At 40.8% G+C, this 19,224-nt stretch overlaps 3 protein-coding genes and 1 long non-coding RNA gene across 10 annotated transcripts; all 4 read left to right on the top strand.

Annotated features, from left to right (window-relative positions):
* Window positions 1-715: 715 nt before the first annotated feature.
* Window positions 716-8,788, top strand: LOC122873948 (uromodulin-like). Of its 2 annotated transcripts, none has more exons than XM_044191351.1 (11): window positions 716-784; window positions 866-957; window positions 2,370-3,140; window positions 3,332-3,742; window positions 4,034-4,348; window positions 4,535-4,743; window positions 6,626-6,777; window positions 7,839-8,081; window positions 8,178-8,337; window positions 8,438-8,513; window positions 8,614-8,788. In XM_044191351.1, exons 2-11 carry the CDS (start codon window positions 882-884, stop codon window positions 8,631-8,633), a joined length of 2,433 nt encoding a protein of 810 aa, XP_044047286.1. In that variant the 5' UTR covers window positions 716-784; window positions 866-881; the 3' UTR covers window positions 8,634-8,788. The 2 variants fall into 2 exon arrangements, with proteins under 2 accessions (XP_044047286.1, XP_044047287.1); XM_044191352.1 differs by having other exon boundaries at window positions 736-784; window positions 870-957.
* Window positions 4,750-6,398, top strand: LOC122873953. Its single transcript, XR_006377544.1, has 2 exons — window positions 4,750-5,378; window positions 5,487-6,398. It is a non-coding gene; the product is annotated as an uncharacterized LOC122873953 (long non-coding RNA).
* A 1,235-nt stretch (window positions 8,789-10,023) lies between the features above and the next one.
* On the top strand, window positions 10,024-13,940 carry si:ch211-286b5.5 (uncharacterized protein LOC100003596 homolog). Of its 2 annotated transcripts, none has more exons than XM_044191364.1 (3): window positions 10,024-10,234; window positions 10,814-10,940; window positions 12,935-13,940. In XM_044191364.1, the coding sequence occupies exons 1-2, from the start codon at window positions 10,145-10,147 to the stop codon at window positions 10,937-10,939; spliced, it is 216 nt and encodes a 71-aa protein (XP_044047299.1). In that variant the 5' UTR covers window positions 10,024-10,144; the 3' UTR covers window position 10,940; window positions 12,935-13,940. The 2 variants fall into 2 exon arrangements, with proteins under 2 accessions (XP_044047299.1, XP_044047298.1); XM_044191363.1 differs by having other exon boundaries at window positions 10,028-10,234; window positions 12,932-13,940.
* A 134-nt stretch (window positions 13,941-14,074) lies between these two features.
* si:ch211-286b5.4 (afadin- and alpha-actinin-binding protein) lies at window positions 14,075-18,632 on the top strand. 5 transcript variants are annotated; one of them, XM_044191357.1, is made up of 13 exons: window positions 14,075-14,868; window positions 15,053-15,104; window positions 15,199-15,308; window positions 15,386-15,454; window positions 15,549-15,672; window positions 15,839-15,917; window positions 16,012-16,132; window positions 16,454-16,607; window positions 16,782-16,885; window positions 16,987-17,148; window positions 17,483-17,597; window positions 17,700-17,868; window positions 18,450-18,632. In XM_044191357.1, the coding sequence occupies exons 2-13, from the start codon at window positions 15,053-15,055 to the stop codon at window positions 18,544-18,546; spliced, it is 1,356 nt and encodes a 451-aa protein (XP_044047292.1). In that variant the 5' UTR covers window positions 14,075-14,868; the 3' UTR covers window positions 18,547-18,632. The 5 variants fall into 5 exon arrangements, with proteins under 5 accessions (XP_044047292.1, XP_044047295.1, XP_044047296.1 ...); XM_044191360.1 differs by lacking the exon at window positions 14,075-14,868 and having other exon boundaries at window positions 14,878-15,104; window positions 17,709-17,868; XM_044191361.1 differs by lacking the exon at window positions 14,075-14,868 and having other exon boundaries at window positions 14,878-15,104; window positions 17,483-17,608; window positions 17,709-17,868.
* Window positions 18,633-19,224: the final 592 nt, after the last annotated feature.

Here is a 19,224-nt window from a genome sequence, read left to right as displayed (position 1 = left end):
GATTCATAAAAAGCCAGATACATAATACAGACACATAAGATGGGGTGCAACATGCACATGCTATACAGTTATCATTTTTTTAGATGAGCTGTGCAGTGCCAGTTTAATTCCTGCATGATGACAAGTGTTGAGATTAACCTGATGCCACCTGACATCAAGGGAGTCATCAAACGGTTGATATCTTTTGAATTCTATTTATAACTGCATGCCTGTACTTCTTCCTTGGACGTTTACAACATTTATTTGACAAAATAATCTTAAATCATGGTCCACTTACAATTTACAAATATGGATGGCAATGGCAATGGCTCCATCAAACTGAGTAAGACATAAATGAAAACTTTGAGGTGCGGTTAAAAGCTCTGAAAAAAGTTAGTAAGTGGACCTTGAATAAGATTAGTTGGCAAAAATACTTTTTCCAGGTTAGGAATAAACTTTTATGCTCAAAACTCCATGTAGTCTGTGGCATTTCAGTCAATGCTGTTGACAAAAGGTAAGATAAATGGTTACAGTAAAGTTGGAATGTGGTACCATTAAATATATTGACTCAGGGCTTTGTTTGTGTGCTAGTTATCTTTTAATTTTTATCAGATTGTCTTATTTGGATTAATAAGTTATTCTTTTGATGTTATCAGTGCTGTCAATGATCCATTTGTGTGTTTCACCAATGATTGCTTTGTAAGGTCCTTTGAACACACAAACAGGCCTATAAATTCTCACACTCTCACTCACTGGGAAATTTTCACTGTCACTAACTCCTGGATTCCCACGCAGTCTCTCCGAGGTAAGTACACAGGCTGGCAAAGTAATTTTATGCGTGGCAGCATCATTAGAAAATTTGAGACTTCTTTTTTATCTTTTTCAGCAAGTTTGTGCCGTGGATGTGGTCCACAATGGGGGTGCCTGAGAGTTTGGTATTGTTCCTAATTTTGCAGATTTTTACAGGAAGCACTTCAGGTGAGCCATCTGACATCTTGTCATCTTGGGTTAGACATTATGGCACATATTTACTGTGGAATTGTACTTTTGCAGAAAATCATAAATATGAACTTGTTAACTTACTTTCCTATAATATCAATATTACATTATTAAATCATTTTTAGATATTTGTTTGAAAACTTTCTGGTCCAGACTAGAATTTAAAATAAAGTTCTGTCAGCCTGAACAACACAGCTTAGTAATCATAATCAACCATGAGACAGGTGCAGTAATAAGAGACCACTTAAAAACTCACATTCAGTGATGATTTTAATTGCATCCTTGCAAATATATTAATATAATATAAATCAGTGGTGGAATATCACTAAGTACATTTACTCAAGTGCAAATTCGAGGTACTTGGGCTTTCCTTGAGTATTTCGCTATATTTTATGCAACTTTATACTTCTAGTCCACTACATCTTAGAGGCAAATATTGTACTTTTACTCCATTTGTCTGACAGCTTTAGTTACTGTGGTGTGTTTCTGAGTTTATGAAAAGTTGACTTTTTAGAGATTTGTGGTTCTCACAGGACAGCGACGGTGCAAACATATGATGATCTTGTAGAATATAATGCATTGCTACCCAACAGTATATAAAGTAGTTAAAATGCTAGCTCAAATGTAACATCTGCAGCAGTAAAATACAACGTAGTAATATTAATCCAAACACATCATGTATAATAGTAAAACACTGACAGGGACCATTTTACTGCACAATGAGTAATTTTACTTTTGAAACTTTAAAACTAGGGTAGGCAATTTATCTGGTAGGCAAAAATCGCAAAAATCATTGCGCATGATAATGATAATTTTGGGGCAGTGGCTTTGGACAGAGGCCTGAATGGAGGGGGTGGGATATCTTAGATTGGATACTTTCAAAAGCTAGCTGTCTTGTGCTAGTTTCACCAATATTACCTACTATAGCTAAGTACATTTTGCTGTTAATACACACTTTTACTTAAGTAAGGTTTTGAATGCAGACTTTTACTTATAGTGGAGTATAATCACAGTGTGGTATTGGTACTTTTGCTTAAGTAAAGGATTGGAATACTTCTTCCACCAATAATATAAATACATAATAAACAGTGGTAATATTGTTAAAAAGGCAGATATCTAAATTTGATGGCGATCACACACTTTTAGGCTACCTCGATGTAACTCTACAGGTATCACTCTGTAGTGAGATTTGAACAGATTTGTTTTCTGTGTGATTGTACTCACAGAATACAGTACCTAAACACAAATTATCCTGAATTAGAAAAGTTTCGTTCTTTTACAGTATGTCACTGTCAATTGCATGTAATAGCTACATTTTCACTTTCACTTGAAAAAGCTTCTTCAAATTAGCAACAGCATGCATCAAACTATCCTGGTACTGCTTTTCACAGGGACACTTGTCTCTAGCTGTGATTCATGTCATGATGAAGCCACCTGCCTGGAGTCACGAAAAAGAGGTGACTCTCTCAACAACCACGCACTCTCTTGCGTCTGTAAAGATGGCTTTGTAGGTGATGGTCTCACCTGTTACAATGCAAAACTCTGCGGCAGTAACTCTTCTTGCTGTAGCCAAGGTTATCAGTGGTCACCAGAAAGCGGCTGTGTGGACACAGACGAGTGCTCCCTCCCAGACTCACCCTGCACGCCACATCAGGTTTGCCAAAACACCCCAGGCTCCTTCCAATGTCTGGATCCTTCCTCCAGCAACAGATCTGTCCAGTTCAGCTGTGGACAAACTGTTTGTCCTTCAGGCATGGACTGCATCAGTAATAATGGGGCTCTCCGCTGTACTGACCCCTGTGAGCACTACACTGTACTGGATGATGACTGGCGTTCAACGAATAACACATCAAATGCAGCCCTGCACTGTGACCAACATAATAACTGGCAAGGCTGGTATCGCCTGCTTCTGGGACAAACCAGTGCTCATATTCCAGAGAGGTGTATAGGTGAAAACAGGTGTGGAACCCATGCTACCCTGTGGATAACAGAACCTCATCCCACACAGTCAGATGAAATAGTAATTCGCACTGTGTGTAATGCCTGGTCCGGCAGCTGCTGCTATTTTACCTCACACACCATCCATGTCAAGCACTGCTATGAAAACTTCTACGTCTATAAACTTGTGAAGCCATCCGGCTGCTATTTTGCATACTGTGCAGGTATTGTTCCATTTGAAACATTTTTACACTGTAACAACAAATTCAATTGCCTCATCTAATCCATTAATTTAAGTGTTTTAGACTAGTGAAGGAACTATTGTCCTTTTGTTCTTAAATCGAATGAACAATTTTTGACCAAAAAAATCTAACTAGCTTAGCACCAGAATCTCACTGTTTTTCACTGTGAACAGAGGTGAACAGAACAGACCCTGCAGTTTCTGCAACTACACCGGATGCAAGACCTCAGACAACTACTGCCAATGAGGTCAACAACAGCACAGGAGTTGAGGGGCAGGTCCGCCTGGCCAATGGAGGAAACAGCTCCTGCTCTGGTAGAGTAGAGATCTTCCACCTTGGAGAGTGGGGGACGGTGTGTGACGATGCCTGGGGTCTGGATGATGCTCAGGTGGTGTGCAGACAACTGGGCTGTGGCAGGGTCCTGTCAGCACCACAAGGTGCACGTTTTGGACAGGGCAGAGGGCCCATCTGGTTAGATGATGTCACGTGCACAGGCAACGAATCAAAGCTCACCGAGTGCAGCCACCAAGGGTTTGGATCCCACAACTGCGGTCATCAGGAGGATGCTGGTGTCGTCTGTGAAGGTAAATACAAATTTGAACTGCTAAAGGCAATGACGTCTCACTGTGTAACATGCTGTCTATGGTGTAACATTTAGCTGAGAGGATTTTAGTAAACACCTACTGGAGAAATATAAAATATGTGCTTTACTCAACTTTTTATTAACTACAGGCTCTTTAGCCTTAAATAGCATTTGTCATTTTTAAACAGAAAGCTGTTTTATATAGATTTTCAAAGATAGCATTGTCTTCACAAAGTCCATCTTACATTTGTGTCTCATATCAACAATTTTGTGTTGCTTGTTTTTCTGTTAGCTGGTTCGCCAGTGAGGCTGGTCAACTCTGACAACCGCTGCTCTGGCAGAGTTGAGGTCTACCATCATGAACAGTGGGGGACAGTGTGTGATGATAGCTGGGACCTGAAAGATGCCAATGTGGTGTGTAGACAGCTGGACTGTGGCGCTGCTCGTTCAGCGCTAGTAAATGCAGCTTTTGGACAGGGCAGTGGACCCATCTGGTTGGACGATGTCAGTTGTTTTGGAAATGAATCATCGATAACAGACTGCAGACATCCAGGGTTTGGGGTCCACAACTGCGGTCACAGTGAAGATGCCAGTGTTGTTTGTGAACGTAGGTTTCCTTATATTTCCCTATATTTTGAAATGTTTTGACATAATACAGTTCAAATTACATACTGAGGTGAAGGTTTACGAAGGTTCTCATCTTGGTTTTCTTTGGTATTTAGTATTGACCATCTCATTTCCTTTCTCCTTTCTCTCATACTTTTATTCTGTGACCTTATATCTTTTTCTTTAGTCCAGCGTCCTCCACTCCAGCCTCCTCAGCTTATTTGTGGCCGTGATAAACTCCACATAGGGCTGGATTTGGCTGGCTTGACATCCTATGGTTTGAACCCATTCTCTGGCAACCTTGCAGCCCTCAACTGTTCCTGGACCAGAGTGCATGATGATGTAGTGTGGTACGAAGTGCAGGCCACAGAAGGTGCCTGTGGAAACACACTGAGGGTAAAAACTTTTTTTCTGTTGCAAACCTGATTACTGGCATGTCTATAGAAATGATTTTGTATTGTCTTATTCTTTTCTGTACTACCCTGTAGTGTAGCTGCTCGGCATGGGTATAGCTAGAAATTCTATTATTTTATTCTATTCTATTATGTATGTTTCTGTTCAGGGTTAAACCCAGACACTGCTACTGCTGTGGTTATCACAATTTAAAAATCCCAAATTAGAATTTGTTTGTTTGGAGATGAAATTGAACGTGAACTGCTACACACAAAACTATGTAAAAACAGTGCAACATGAAGAAATTACTGTAACTTAATATTTAATTGTTGTATGTCTTTCTGCAGTTGTTATTTTTCACATCTTGTGATGCACTTAAACACATAATCAGGGATGTAAGCTGGGGTCAACAGGTGTTTCTGGTCTTTCAGCATCAGACACATTCACCCAGGCAACCCAGACAGGGTTGATAAGGCCCCAGCTTGTGCCCAAGTGGTGTACGTGGTCCACAGGTCACCCCTCATATCCACAGCCACCATGATGCCTTTTCTGCAGCATCAGTGATGTTCCTGATGGCTCTCTTCTTGTGCAGTCTTATGATGCCAAGGAGCTTGAAGGCCCTGCATAGGGACTGACTGGTAAAGCCTCTGCAGCCAACCTCGATGGGCATACATTGCACACATACATTGCTCCGGCACTTGCCTACCAGTTCTGCATACTTGACTTGCACCATCTGGTCTTTCCAGGAAACATTCCTGCAGGACCACTTGCCTTCGGACATCAAGACCATGTCTGGGCTGAATGTGGTCTCTACGATGTTGTCTGGGAACTTGAGCTTGCTAGGTCAACCTTCAGCTGCCATGTGCGGTGACAAGAAGCCCACTGGATGATCTTTAATGGTGCTGCGGCTTCTCCCATTCCTTGATAAAGCTAATTGCCCTCCTTGTTAGGTGCAGTTGTTTGCTGCTGACAATTTTCCATAGCCGTGTCTTGGCCTAGCCAATGGCCTCCACTTCCTCCCAGTCCAGACCTCAATGCCAACATTGGAGACTTTGATGTCAGAGGAGTCTCTACATATAGCAGCATCTCCCTTGCCCAAGTAACCATGAACTCCTCTGTCAGGCTGCTGAAGGGGAGCTCTAGCTTGTTCTTCTGCTTGTATAAGGCAATGCTGCTCAGACCTTGTGGTAGTCCCAGCCACCATGGTAAGAGGTGGCTGATCTTCCTTTCAAAGCCCTCGTCAGTGGGACCTTGTAAAACAGCAATGGCCACAAGAGACCTGGCAGGATTCCATGTCGATAGAGCCAGGCCTTGAGCTTCCCAGCAACCTTGAGCTATCTACCTCTACCAGCCATGCCTCCAATTCCCTGGTCTCCTGGAGTCCAGTTAAGAGCCTAGACAAAGTCTTCCATAGCACTCTCTAGGACACAGCTGTACGGAATCCAAATACCTCCAAGGAAGAAGCAAAACTTCTTTCTCGTCACTTTTCCCCTCCTCAAGACAACTGGCCTGGCCTGGTGGATCTTCAAGCCAAATGGGTTTTTGCAAACCTCATCCACAAACAGCACTGCTATACTCCACATAGTCTTTGTACTGTAAGCTTGGGTCGTTGCCTGTATGTCAATCGATTTATTATTACTATAATTAAGACTAGATTATTGGTCCCCAAATGGGAAATCTCTTTTCACTTACTCTTCTGCAGAGGTCACATCAGCAGGAACAGGCAGAGACAAAGTATTTACTATCTTACAGTTAAACCCAGGTCCTCCACCTGAAGGACAATTACAATTTCTCTAACCTCTTGGTCATGCTGCTGCTAACAGAACATCCTCTCAAGCTGACATAATCATTCCACTGACTGATAATTTAATCCTCTGTCTTTCAGACCAACCGCACACATGCCATCTACTCCAACAGTTTATTCATCTACCCAATAAACAATGCATCCTTCATCATTCCTGTGAGTCTTCCCTTCTCCTGCGCTTATCCCCTGGACACAAACACCAGCCTGAATGTGGCTGTCAGACCATTCCTGGCGTAAGTAGCCTTTTACTGAATGTTACCAGTTTTACGACAAAAAAGCTCCTATGTGTATAATTGTTATGTGATTATAAAATTTTTCAAATTATTCTGATGACACCACATCACAAAAATGGTCTAGTTAATTTGTTGCTTTTAACCATTCATCCCAGTGTAAGCATGCATTGCTGTCTACCAGTGTCTTTTTTTATACTACCACTGGGAGTCACCAACATCACAAAGTCACGTCATTTTCAAATCCTCCACACAGAAGCTTAAATAGAGTTACATTTTTTAGATGACTTTCAAGGCTATCATGCTGAATAGCCGTGTCGCATATTGTAATACACAGAATTAAATACCCCAGCAACTTAGATATCAAGGTCTAATAGATAAAAACACAGTTATGCTGATGACTTTTAGATTTCAGTGATGGCCATCCAGTAGTTTCATATAATTCACAGTGGCGAGTGTGGTAGCTATCTTAATCCTGTCTTAATCGAGTGATGAATCCAGTAGCACTGTGGTAAATGGAATCCAATGGTCTATGGCTAGTGGCAGCAGCATGAGCATACAGAATGTCCTCTATAATCCAGTATTGATAAAATGGTGGATTGTATGATGTTTTTCCTGTTTTAAAGGGAGACAAGCTATGTTTCAGTATAAGAAATGAATATGGGTCCTTAGTTTTTGAGCCAGGTGTTCAACACGAGTTTTGTTGGACAATCCGCTGTCCAATCAAATTCCCAAGTATTCACAATGCTGTGACAAAGTTGATCCCTCCGTCCTAGTTAATAGTTCGTTCCCTGATTATTGTTTAAGAAACACAGCATGGTGCACCACAACGGCACAAGAACTCCAGAAACCTCAGGCATTTCAGCAAGGATGTACCTGAAGAAGCCTGAGTGATGGTTATACTATGTAGCTATCTAGCTGATATATAGTAAAAAGAACATTTTATGTTGTTGCCTATTGTTTGTATATGAATGGAAAAAACACCCCAAAATGCAGAGAAATGTAACAACAAGATGAAGAAAAATACTTGGTTGCCATAACAAAAAAGCATATCTTTTTGACAGGCTGGAAGGTGGCATTTCAGGCTCGGGCGCAAAAGCCAGAGCCTCCATGTCTCTGTTCCGCAACTCCAACTACACTGAGACTTATCCAGCAGGCACGGTCACCCTGCCAGTGGGCTCACCGTTGTACGTGGGCATCTCTGTGGAGGAGAGAGATCCAGACTTTGCAGTTGTTCTGGAGGACTGCCACGCCACTCACTCATCAAACCCTGACGATCCCATGCGATACTCTCTCATCCACAACAAGTGAGTGTCCCTCTTGAGCCTCAGCAGATGGTTTGTGGAGTATAATGGAAATGGGAAAAAGTTAAATGTGATGACCCGCTCCATCCTCTCTGCCAGGTGTCCCACTGACCGCCGACAGGTGTCAGTGACAGAGAGCGGCTCGTCCCTCCAGGCTCGTTTCTCTGCTCTGTTATTCCTGCTCCAGGATGAATACCGGGACATTTTCCTTCATTGCAGCCTCAGCTTGTGTGACCGAAGGAGCTCCTCCTGCGTTCCAGTAAGTCACACATTTCACTTCATCAATCCATAATCAATGCAGCTTAAACACTGGGTTTTGATGGTATGTCTTATTTTTTCCACCCTCTCCCACCACGTAGCCTTGCACAAGTAGGACGTACCGCTCTGTTTCCAGCTCTGATCCTTTGAAGCCCCTCACTATTGGACCAATCATTTGTGAGTATGAATTACAATTTGGTCTCAGGCTGATGTCTCAACACAATGAACTATATGGAATTAATAACCATTTTTCTTTCTCTTTCTTATTTATCTTCAGGGGACATGTCACCTAAGTGAGCTGGTAACATACAGTAATAATACAAACACACTCCATATTGGGATATTATTTTCTTTTAAGATATGTTTCTAATGCTTCGAACAAGTGTTTCATTGTATTATTAAATCTTTCCACACTATCATTCCTCAACATAATAAAAGTGAAGGTACCAATACTTGTCTTCTTCTCTGTGTTCATTTCCAGTACAGCTGTGATGTGAATATATTATATATATGACTTTATATATCCTTTTTTTAAAGATTTTTTGCATTGTTTACAATGCGTTTTCTGTTACTTGGTCTATTCTTTCTAAACAATAGTATGGATTATTCTTTAGATCCAATGACAGATTTTCCATATTATAGTGTAAAATGTGCATCAGATATGTCTGCATGTGGTATAAAATCACCTTGTTTTTTAAAAACAAAACCTTGTACCTTGATGGTGGAATATGCATTTAACAAAGAAAATGTAAAACCAAATTGCAACCATGACACATGGCTTTGGTCCAGACTGAAATTTGATGAATTACCATTAACTTTGGCACAGCTATCCATGGTGTCCTGAGGATGAATCCTAATGACTTTGGTGAGCCCCAGACATTTCCTCTGGCGCCACCATGAGGTTGATATGTGTGCGTCAGACTGAAATGTCTCAAGAAAATTTGGCATGAGGTCTCACACTAAGCAAAATGCTGGGTGTTGATGTTGGGCTGAATACATTATCCGTTATATTACTGCTTGGTGTGTCAGATGCAGTTTTCATGCGTAATAATGAAATTCTGTCCTTTTGTGCAAGAACATGTATTTTATAAAACTGGATTACAAACATGAAACCATGCCTGGCTAGCTGCCTAGAGTTATATTCATACAGAAGTACCTTGACTATCAGACATACTTATCACAATCAAAAAATTTTGTTTACTGTAAAATCTGGGAACCCATTGTGCTTCCCTGCTGCTATCGTGTGCATGTGAGCAGCAATAACCTCATAGTACATTAGCCATTTTTAGTAATACAAAGTATCAGCGTTGGTATTGATATTGTTGATCCTGGCCCTATCACATCCAAACCAAATCGCATGATATTGACCACCCCAGTTTACACTTGCTTGCTGGTCTGGTGGGTATGAGTACCTCCAACACTACATTGCATTTGGGTACAATGAATCCCACCATAAAATGTACCCTCACATTTAACATATTTAACTGCTAAGTTAAATGAAGTGGTGATTAACCGCTGTGTTGTGGTTGTTCACCCTCCAGCTGAAGGTCACAGTGTACACTCCTGCTCTGCTCTCTAGGAAACTCATAATGGCCAGAGAATGCAGGGGGGAGTGGATTTAGCTTCACTTTTTGATTGGCAGGCCTAGAGCCAATAGAATGACTTGCTGGCGCAGAGGAGGCGGGGCACAGACTGACCAACGTTTCCCAATCGGGTTTAGGGTTTAAAGCAGTTGGGGTTAATTTCCGCCCAGTGGTGGCCGTTCATATTAAGTAGCCCTCAACTTTTCTCTGCCGACAGCCGTCGTCATGTCTAACAACAATGCCAGCAACAACTTAATTATCGCTCAAAGGGCTGTGAAGCAACTCCGGTTAGAGGCCAGTATCCGGAGGATTAAGGTACGAACCCCTCAACACTGACACACAAACACGGAAGACCGAGCCACTCTACTGTTGAATGGCGGAGACAAACTGTTGCAGAAATGACACAGACTGGACTTTTACATCATAGGCTCAACAAAGTGGTCTCCAAAGTTACACATAAACTGGTTTCTGGCGGACTAAACCACAGCTACAAACGAACAAGTTCCTTCCGTGTTTTAACGGCTGTCAGTTGTATTCTCACTGCTTGTTTTTTACTGAAGCGTAAACACTTTAAAGTGTCAACGTATCAAGAGAAGTGACAACTTCATAAAAATAAACCTCTTAGTGTTGGTTATCTAAAGGAAACAGGTGAACAGTATCTCTCGAAAAGTTACATAGTAGACACACCCGTTCGTGTAACGCCATGGCGCTGTTACGTGCAAATTTTATGCAAAATATTGCCAGTTAGTCTGAATACGTAGCTAATTGAGAGAATGGGTAGAGTACGCGTTTGACAGCAGGCCAGCTGGAGCATTACAAATACTGTACATGTGATAGGCTGTTTATTTCCTCCCACACACGCCATCATCATCCACATCATGTCTGGCTCTGCAGGTGTCCCAGGCTGCTGCTGATCTGAGAAACTTCTGTCTGCAAAATGCCTCCAAGGACCCTCTCCTGGTCGGGGTCCCCTCCAGTGATAATCCCTTCAGACCCCCCAAATCCTGCTCCCTGTTCTGAGGTAGGCCTGCTTTTTCCTCCATTGAGGCTTCAGATGGGGAGTTAAGCTGTGCAGTTAATTACATTAGGGACAAAATTAATTACACCTTCACATTCAGTTTACACTGAAATCAATCTTCTAAATTCAGGCAGGCTTTACAGAGCCCCAAGAGCCACAGAGAAGTAGGCCTACATTAAAGGTCTTATATTTCACATGACATGACTATTATGAAATAGAAAAAATAAGCAAATCCTGACATTGGAGAAGCTGGAACAAGCAAATGTTTGACATTTTTGCTTAAAAAATGAGTCAAAAGATTAACCGACTATCATTAACCGACTATATTATTGCAGATTAAGTTTCTGTCAATCAAATAATTGATTAATTGACGAATTGTTTAGGCTCCAGTTATATTTATTACCAGTTATATCCAATTTAGGCTGCTGGTTCTGTTCATATTTATTTTATTGTACTCTACTGAACTTTATTTTTGAATATAGATGCTTGACCACCTTGTGAAGGCAAAAGCGAATTTCCATCTTTGTGGATAAATAAAACTAATTGTATATGTAATTTTTCAAGCAAAAGTGCCAAACATTTGATGGTTCCAGCTTCTGTGAGTTTGGTGCTTTATTCTTTAGTATTCAATAGTCTTATCACACATGACTAGTGCCTCCAGATTTTAGATTAAGAAATTGCAAATAGAGCTCAGAACAACTCTGTATGCTTTGTCGTTCTTATAAAACACATGCATACTTGCATAAAAGTTTATCTTGACTCAAAGTAACAGACATATTTGTTGTTTTACTACTTAGTTAGAAATGTTTCTGTCACTATGTTGCTGGAACTCTTATACAAACAATTTAGTTCAGATTAAGATGATTAATGTTGATCTATTAAAATATCTTATAAAAGATGATCTATTCCTGTGTGCACTGACGTGATAGTGAGCGGCTGTAAAGAAGAGTTTCCCCGCGGGGATCAATAAAGTATTTCTGATTCGGATTACCATAATAGGCAAGCTGGTGTGGGTACATTTATATAACCAAAACCGTGAACAAAGTGCTGTGAAAAATGTATAGTGTATGTGCCATGTACCATGGTGTAAAGGTGGAGTATGCGATTCTGGAGAAATCCTATACCATGACAAATACCATGGCAAGTAATGTAACTAATGTTAGCTAGGTTGTGGGTTAGCAAACTGTGCTACAGTTGCTGCTTCAAAGCTAACAGCCAGAGAGGACGAGACAGTTTCCCAGAGCCAACAAACCAGCTCCAGACAGCGATACTCACAACTCTCCTGCTACTGTAGCTAACATCACAATAGCAGTATATCTTGGCAGACTAGAAAGTAAGCTGAATGTCCATGAGCAAGTCATTTAATGTTACCTGACACACAAATCATGGCTGGAATGGCTTGTTCATTTCCCATTTACAGAGCCAGGGCTGTGTACAAACACCAGATTTTCACGTTCAGTGCATGCATCCAGCGCATGCACTGAACGGGCAGGTAACGGGCCGTGAGGAGATATTCGCTGTATTTGACAAAAAGACATGTATTGGATTAGAATCGCCTTTTTAAAATCACCTTTACTGGAACATCTGCATGTAATTCAGGAAACAAGGAAAAATCTATTTAAATTTCTCCTTTTTAAACAGCATCTCCTGGCTCAATATCCCTCCCCATTTTAGAATATTATGTAAATATAACAATAAATTGTAATATAAAATTAGGTATTATATCAATCCCACTTAAGTGTTGTTTTATTAATAGTTGTCCTGTAGTGACATACGAGGTACTTAGCAATCTTATTCTGAAAAACAGTGTGTATGCCAGCATGCACAATAACACAATACCAAGAGCCTGAAACTGAAGCAGCTACATGGAATTCAGCCATCATTCATTTTATTTACACCTGTGCTTTTTCCTACTGTGACATGTCAAAATGTCTTCAGAGAAAAAATGTGTTATTAGTGTTTCCCAATTATATCTTATCTTTTTCTATCCACAGCAGAAAGAAAGGTGGAGGATTTCTGAATTTTATCCGTCGAAGGCTTTCTTCACTTCTACGTGATGTCTTGGGATGATGCAACACGGGACTGATGGGTTCGGGGGAGGGAATTTTCCACTTGTTTGCCAAAACTAATGGTATCATAACTCCCATCTGTTACATTAAAGCAGGGCCAAACTCTACATGTTCAAAAAAAAAAAAATATGTTATTGACACTAACTTGACTAATGATTAAGCCGTTCTTGATTTACCTAGTACTTGACACGTCCAGTTTAAATTTCCTGACGTAATGGTATCTGTCCAGTCAGTGAAATTCAGCCCATGTGATTGGCTACTGAACATGCAACTTCCTCTTGTATTTTGTGTGGCAGGTGGAGAAAAAAAATCAAACATTAATTTAAACCAGGTGCTGTTCAGGAATAAGAACATGTTCTGTTATATACTGTATTTCATATTGTGGCCAACAGACACACTGATAGCTTTTGAGCTAAACTGATTGGTGTCTTAAACTATTCATGTATTTGTGGCAATGGTAAAGGTATTACTACTATTCTGAGGTACAACATGGTACAGACTTTAACCCTGTCAGTGCAGGGCATGTGATTGTCCAATAACCTTTCATCCTGTCTTTTTTTCTGTATATAATTAACAGCCTGCTAAGGTTGCTTTTATTAGCCTATATGTTCCTATATTTAATTTAAAACAAAAAAAACAAACAAAAAACACACACACACACATCAAGGCCTTACACTATTTGGGTAGTGCAACCTGGTAGCAAATGTAATGTGTATCACTTTAGATACACAATTGGCCAAACAGCAAATGTTCATATATCTGTTCAAAACTTCCAAATATTGTTTGTGTTTAGTGAATCATGCTGCATTGACTTGTTATAATCGTTTTCCACACTGGAATCATATTCCAATCAACCAAAACTTTCACTACTGTTTTCTTAACTTTGCTACTGTGGGCAACATTTTAGAAATTAAATTACTTTTTCGGACACTGACGAATTGTGTATGTGATTTTAATTTTTATTTATATATATATATATATGATTTGCTACCAAGACACATGAACAGGTCAAAGAAGATCTTACATAGAGGTTGCAGCCTCTTTGTTTGATTTCATTGTCAATTCAGATTAAGGTGTTTCAGTGTCAGAGTAAAAGCACAAAGACTGGAGGAAATGCAAACATCAGCATCTCCCAAGAATATCATTTGAGCAAAGTCCCCTGAATCTGGTCATAGCAAAGTGAACTGCTGGCCTAAATTTACTTGGTCAAATAATGACTATGGTGGACATCTGGCACACTATCATAAATGTACAGGATAATACCAGACAGGCAGCTCCATTAACTCTGTAAATTCATGTGAATCAGTGTGTCAGCTTCAGGGTTGTTTCATATACAGACAGGGTCCTGGAAGATTACTAAGATTTATTGATATTTGTGATATATTTGTAAGGGGGAAAAAACAAAATGTGGTAACATATGCTGTTTGCTTCACTCATGCTCTTACAATACCATGCTCAAAGTCACTTGATAGATGACACAACATGCTGATGTAATGTGAATTTTGGGACTTGAAACAGTTTCACGCCCAATAAAAGATTTGACAAATGCTGAGCTAAACCTAAACTGGCTAAGTGAGTAAGTCTGGGTGTGTGTGTCTGGGGATTATCAAGTGTGCTCCTCCCATCATGTTTATTTCTTTGAATTTGACCCACAACACCTTCAGAAAGCACCTTTATATTTAAAAAGTCATTAATGCTGTCAAACCTGTGCACAACTTAAAGTTTGGTAGGAAGCAGTTTTGACTGAATCATTTTAAATCCTGAAGCTTCCATCTTCTGGCCTATTTTCAATGGTAATTAGCAGAAGTGGCATCACCTGGAAATAAGAGGTAGCATCTGTTTGAGGAAGTCTCACTGCTCAGGTAAGGCTCTAGAAACTGATCCATTGTTACTATAGTAATGTTTGTTATTATCTTAGTATTAACAGGAACATATTATCCCAGAAAATGTGTACATAGTGTGTTAGTCCTGTTGTGGTGCACACAAGTTATATTTGCATTTGAGTAAAATGTCCCCTTGTTGCTAACATGTGAATATGGCACCCAGATGGCTTCCAGGTTTGGTCAGAAGAGAGTTGGAAGACGCCCAGAGTACTCAGGTAACACTGTCACCTTTTACCTGAAATATAGATACATGAGCCAAAAGCTTCAGACCCTGCATGCTGGAAAAACAACCCCCCTCGCTCTTAACAGACTCCTGTCAGCTAAGGGATCCCAGCCCCAGCCCTCTGAATGAGCCCTCTCACAGCGCCTCCTGGTGGGCAGACAGGGAGGAGCACATGGAGCAAGAAGACTCACTCAGGGTGGGTAAAAATGTAAGTGAATGAAGTAGATAAGTCCTTGGAATTATGAGGGGGAAAACTAAACTTCAGTCTTGTAGGAGCAACTAAAAGAAATGGATGACCACGTGGCCAGGCTTCAGGACATGCTGAGATGTGAACGGGCCAAAGTAAGTTGTATACATGTGTGACACACATTGTGGAGTATATTGCTATCTGAATATCTTTACACTATTCCCCCTTCTCAAAATCATCTCTTGCCAGTGCACTCGTCTGCAGCTGCGGAGTAATCAGCAGGAGGCAGAGCTGAGGCGGCGAGAGCAGCAGAGCAACAGATTGAAGGAGCGACTGTCACAGCTGCCTGACAGACACAGAGAGAAAGGACCCTGTGAGACTCACTCATGTTACAGTTAAAATCACAGAATGTTTCACACACAGCTGTTTGCTCAGTAAATATTATATATATATATATATATATATATATATATATACTTACACACACACACACACACAGAAAGCACTCAGCATTTATCGTCCTGCATTTTTCTATCCAGCCATAGAGGTGTTGAACTTTCCGCCTGGAGGTCGAGGCAAAAGAGAACAGCCGACCAAATCGTTCAGATCTACTGCAAAGTAAGTTGGTTGTTAATATCATCTCTTTCTGATTATTGCTTTAAATGCGTTCTCCACCTCTTTCTAAGCTTCACTGGCTCTCTCCACCTTGTAGACGAGAGGAGGCAACACTACGCCTGATGCTGGAGCGCAGAGAAGCAGAGCTCAGAGAGGCGATGAAGCTGCGCCACAGCCTCACCACTTTGCTTCATGCACTCAGAGTCGACATGGAGCAGGTGAGTAAAAGAACAGAGGCTTTTTAATTAAGTGCTGGTCAACTAACATTGGTCATTGGGCCCAACATTTAAGAAAACGTATCCCAAAAAAGGATGATTTAAAACGGACAAAACCATATCATCACAACATCTATTTAGTAGCTGTTCCGGAGCTTTCAATTGTATCAAATGATCTTCCTCAACAGATACTGCTGCAGAGTTGGGTTAGAGAGTTAAAGCAGAGTTTGCCAAAAACAAGAATGAACTCTCAATCTTGAAGTTATAATGCTGAATCCCAAGATGAGTATTCAACATAACAGATCAGTCTAACCTTTTTTGAAGACCCTGTCAGACGTGGTGGATGTTCAGGATGAGGCCCAAACTGAAGACAAATGGTTGGATAAAGCTGAGATAGCGCTCGGTGACCATGTAACAGGAGGTGTGATTCAGAGTTGGAGGCAGGTGCAGAGGAGATTGGGTGACGTCCTATCTGAAGGTAAAGACCCAGGTTGAACGATCTTAAGTGACGCTTTTGATGTGTTGCCCCTTTTTAAGAAGACTATAGCAAGAATTACACTTTCCAGATTTTTTACTTCAGCTTTGTTATATTTTATCAAACCAATGATTGAGAAACACTAGTCCTAAGGAATACAATATCCTGACTGTGCAGGCCACACTGGTGTTGGTACCGACCATGACAAGCTCCTGGCTCGTCTAGAAACTGACCTGAAGGAGAGTCAACAGCTTGTCAGATTACAACAACAACTGCTGCAGGTATGATTGTCTATCACACACACACACACACACACACACTTCCTCATATGAACTTTTGCTGGTGTCAGACTTGAATTACTCTCTTTGGTTTCTGTCTGCAGGACAGCCTTACTTCACCCGTTACCTCTGAACTGGCTGATTCCTACTTTTTGGAAGAGTGGGAACGTCTTCAGGTGCGCTGGGTGGAGTTCGATCATCAGAGGCGGACTTTTGAAAAGGAGAGGCAGTCCTTCACCGATGCTGCCATCCGGCTAAGCCGCGAGGTGGGAAGAAAATGAGGCAGAGACTGTTATCCCTGTTTTTAAAGCAATTATATGATGACTGCTTGGATCATTTTGTCATATGCTGTAGGTCCCTGCTGAGTTGGAAATGTAGTAGAGATAATACAGACATAGAGTAAATGAAAAAGGTTAGGCTGACGAGGCGAGTGCAGCAGCTATTGTGAGGAAAAGATTGTAAGAGGTATTCACTGTCTGCAGGCACCTTGTCCAAAGATCATATTGTGCATTTACAGTAGTTTCCTCATACAAAAGAGCACAGCATGCTGGCTTAAAATGCTGCTTGTAACTCTGTAAATGTAATCTTTCTTGTCTACAGCGCCGTGATTTTGAGCGTCAGAAGGCCTCTCTCCTGAAGCAGCAGTATCTGTGTGACTCGCCTCTCTTTGGTAAAGGAGCACCAAGCAACAACAGGCGAGAGAGCACTGCTCTCAGTGAGTATGCAGTTAAGTAGGGTGGAGTGGTGGGAGATTGATGTTTTAATGTGGTGAAATGATTTTAGCACAAAAGTCCTAAACACGTGTATGTGACTCCAGATTTCTCAGGTTTGGGTCCCACCAGCATATCTGGCTGTCTTCCCAGTACTCCATCTTCCACCAAGTCAGGGACAGCTGCTGTTTCTAGATTACATCAGGAAAGAGTCAGAGTTCAAACCCCCAGCACTCCTGAGCTCTACTCTGCCCTCAATCTGTCATACAACTGCAGGTTAGTTTGGTCCTGCTTTCATAGCAATAGCAGTGTACATAAAGAGCGAAAAAATTAACCATGAACAAAAAACGTTTTGAGCTTTACCTATGTTCATAAATGCATATTCACAAATCCAAAGCATTCACTGCAGTGTGCTTTGGATGAGTAAAATCTGGCCTTGTGTGGTGCTGATGCAGAATACACAAATACAACTACCATATTTTCATCAGTTTTCTCCCTTTTTATTAAATTCCCTTCACAATAGTAGTAGCTCATAGTAATCAACAGAGGGGTCAGAAAAGAAAGGTTGCTAACATTTATCTAATGGTAAAGGACATCATTACAGATTATCAGTTTCAATATATGTACAAATTAACATTTTAACAGATCTTTTCTCCAGTTTGGCCCAAATGATACTTTATAAGTGTTTACAGCAGCAGTTAAAATCTGACAGGAATTAAATATGCTATGTTAGTGTTGCTCCATTTGCACTTGAGTGATATTTTCTGTTTGATCTTAAAAGCTTACTTGGATTTTATGTTCTCCCCATTACCACTACTATTACTTTGCCATCTCTCATTCACCCTCTTCCCCTTCAGAACCAGAGAGGTGGATCACCAGTCAAAGACATGGGATGGCCGAGCAGACAGGATGGTGGACACGCCACAGGCTCCACACTTAGACTGGTCATTTTAATACAATTGTGATATGTGGTGATTAAAAACACATTGTAGCTTATTTCCACTTTTTAAAATAATCAATAAAGGCTGATTATATTTTAACCCTAGTGTTTTGTTTTTTTTCTGTTTGAATACTATGAAAATTGATTTTTTTTTTTTTCTTTCAATTTTTTAATCTAGCCCTGCTCCATTTCTGGGTTAGTTTTTGTTCCACAAGCCTTCCTAGCTCAATGTATTTTTACAGACGTTTCCATTAATCTTTCCGAGAAGCTGGAATATGTCACACGATGACTGCTACCTCAAATACAAATTGGACCTGCTCAGTTTGAATCCTATTGCATCTGAAAGATGACAAAACAAATGAGCAATAGAAAGAAGCTCTCTGTATGTTAAAGGCATCCTGGTTCTTCAAAAGCATAGCAGCAAAGCATCTGCACGAGCAAAACTGAGCCCCACAGATGCAAACAGGACTTGGTGAGCAGCACAGCTGACAGACAGACATACTGATATCTGCACCTCATATGGGCTACATTAACTCAGTAGTGTAGTGGACATACAGATGGATGACAAAGGGGGAAAAAAAACAACAAAGTGTCATAGGAAGGTGTTGGTCCACCACAAGCTGCCAGAACAGCTTCAGTGCTAATCGCCATAGATTCTCCAAGTCTGAACACATCCGGAGAGATAAACGCCA

This window comes from Siniperca chuatsi, linkage group LG3 (assembly GCF_020085105.1).
Source record: "Siniperca chuatsi isolate FFG_IHB_CAS linkage group LG3, ASM2008510v1, whole genome shotgun sequence".
NCBI classification, from domain to species: domain Eukaryota; kingdom Metazoa; phylum Chordata; class Actinopteri; order Centrarchiformes; family Sinipercidae; genus Siniperca; species Siniperca chuatsi.
This window is presented reverse-complemented; position numbering and strand designations above follow the sequence as displayed.

Bases quoted from the DNA above. Each gene is read 5' to 3' on its own strand.
- LOC122873948 (XM_044191351.1), top strand. From the start codon at position 882: ATGTGGTCCACAATGGGGGTGCCTGAGAGTTTGGTATTGTTCCTAATT. The intron at 958-2,369 runs GTGAGCCATCTG...TGCTTTTCACAG, and splicing joins TTTTACAGGAAGCACTTCAG to GGACACTTGTCTCTAGCTGT. The intron at 6,778-7,838 runs GTAAGTAGCCTT...TCTTTTTGACAG, and splicing joins GCTGTCAGACCATTCCTGGC to GCTGGAAGGTGGCATTTCAG.
- si:ch211-286b5.5 (XM_044191364.1), top strand. From the start codon at position 10,145: ATGTCTAACAACAATGCCAGCAACAACTTAATTATCGCTCAAAGGGCT. The intron at 10,235-10,813 runs GTACGAACCCCT...CTGGCTCTGCAG, and splicing joins CCAGTATCCGGAGGATTAAG to GTGTCCCAGGCTGCTGCTGA.
- si:ch211-286b5.4 (XM_044191357.1), top strand. From the start codon at position 15,053: ATGGCTTCCAGGTTTGGTCAGAAGAGAGTTGGAAGACGCCCAGAGTAC. The intron at 15,105-15,198 runs GTAACACTGTCA...CGCTCTTAACAG, and splicing joins AAGACGCCCAGAGTACTCAG to ACTCCTGTCAGCTAAGGGAT. The intron at 15,673-15,838 runs GTGAGACTCACT...TTTTCTATCCAG, and splicing joins ACACAGAGAGAAAGGACCCT to CCATAGAGGTGTTGAACTTT.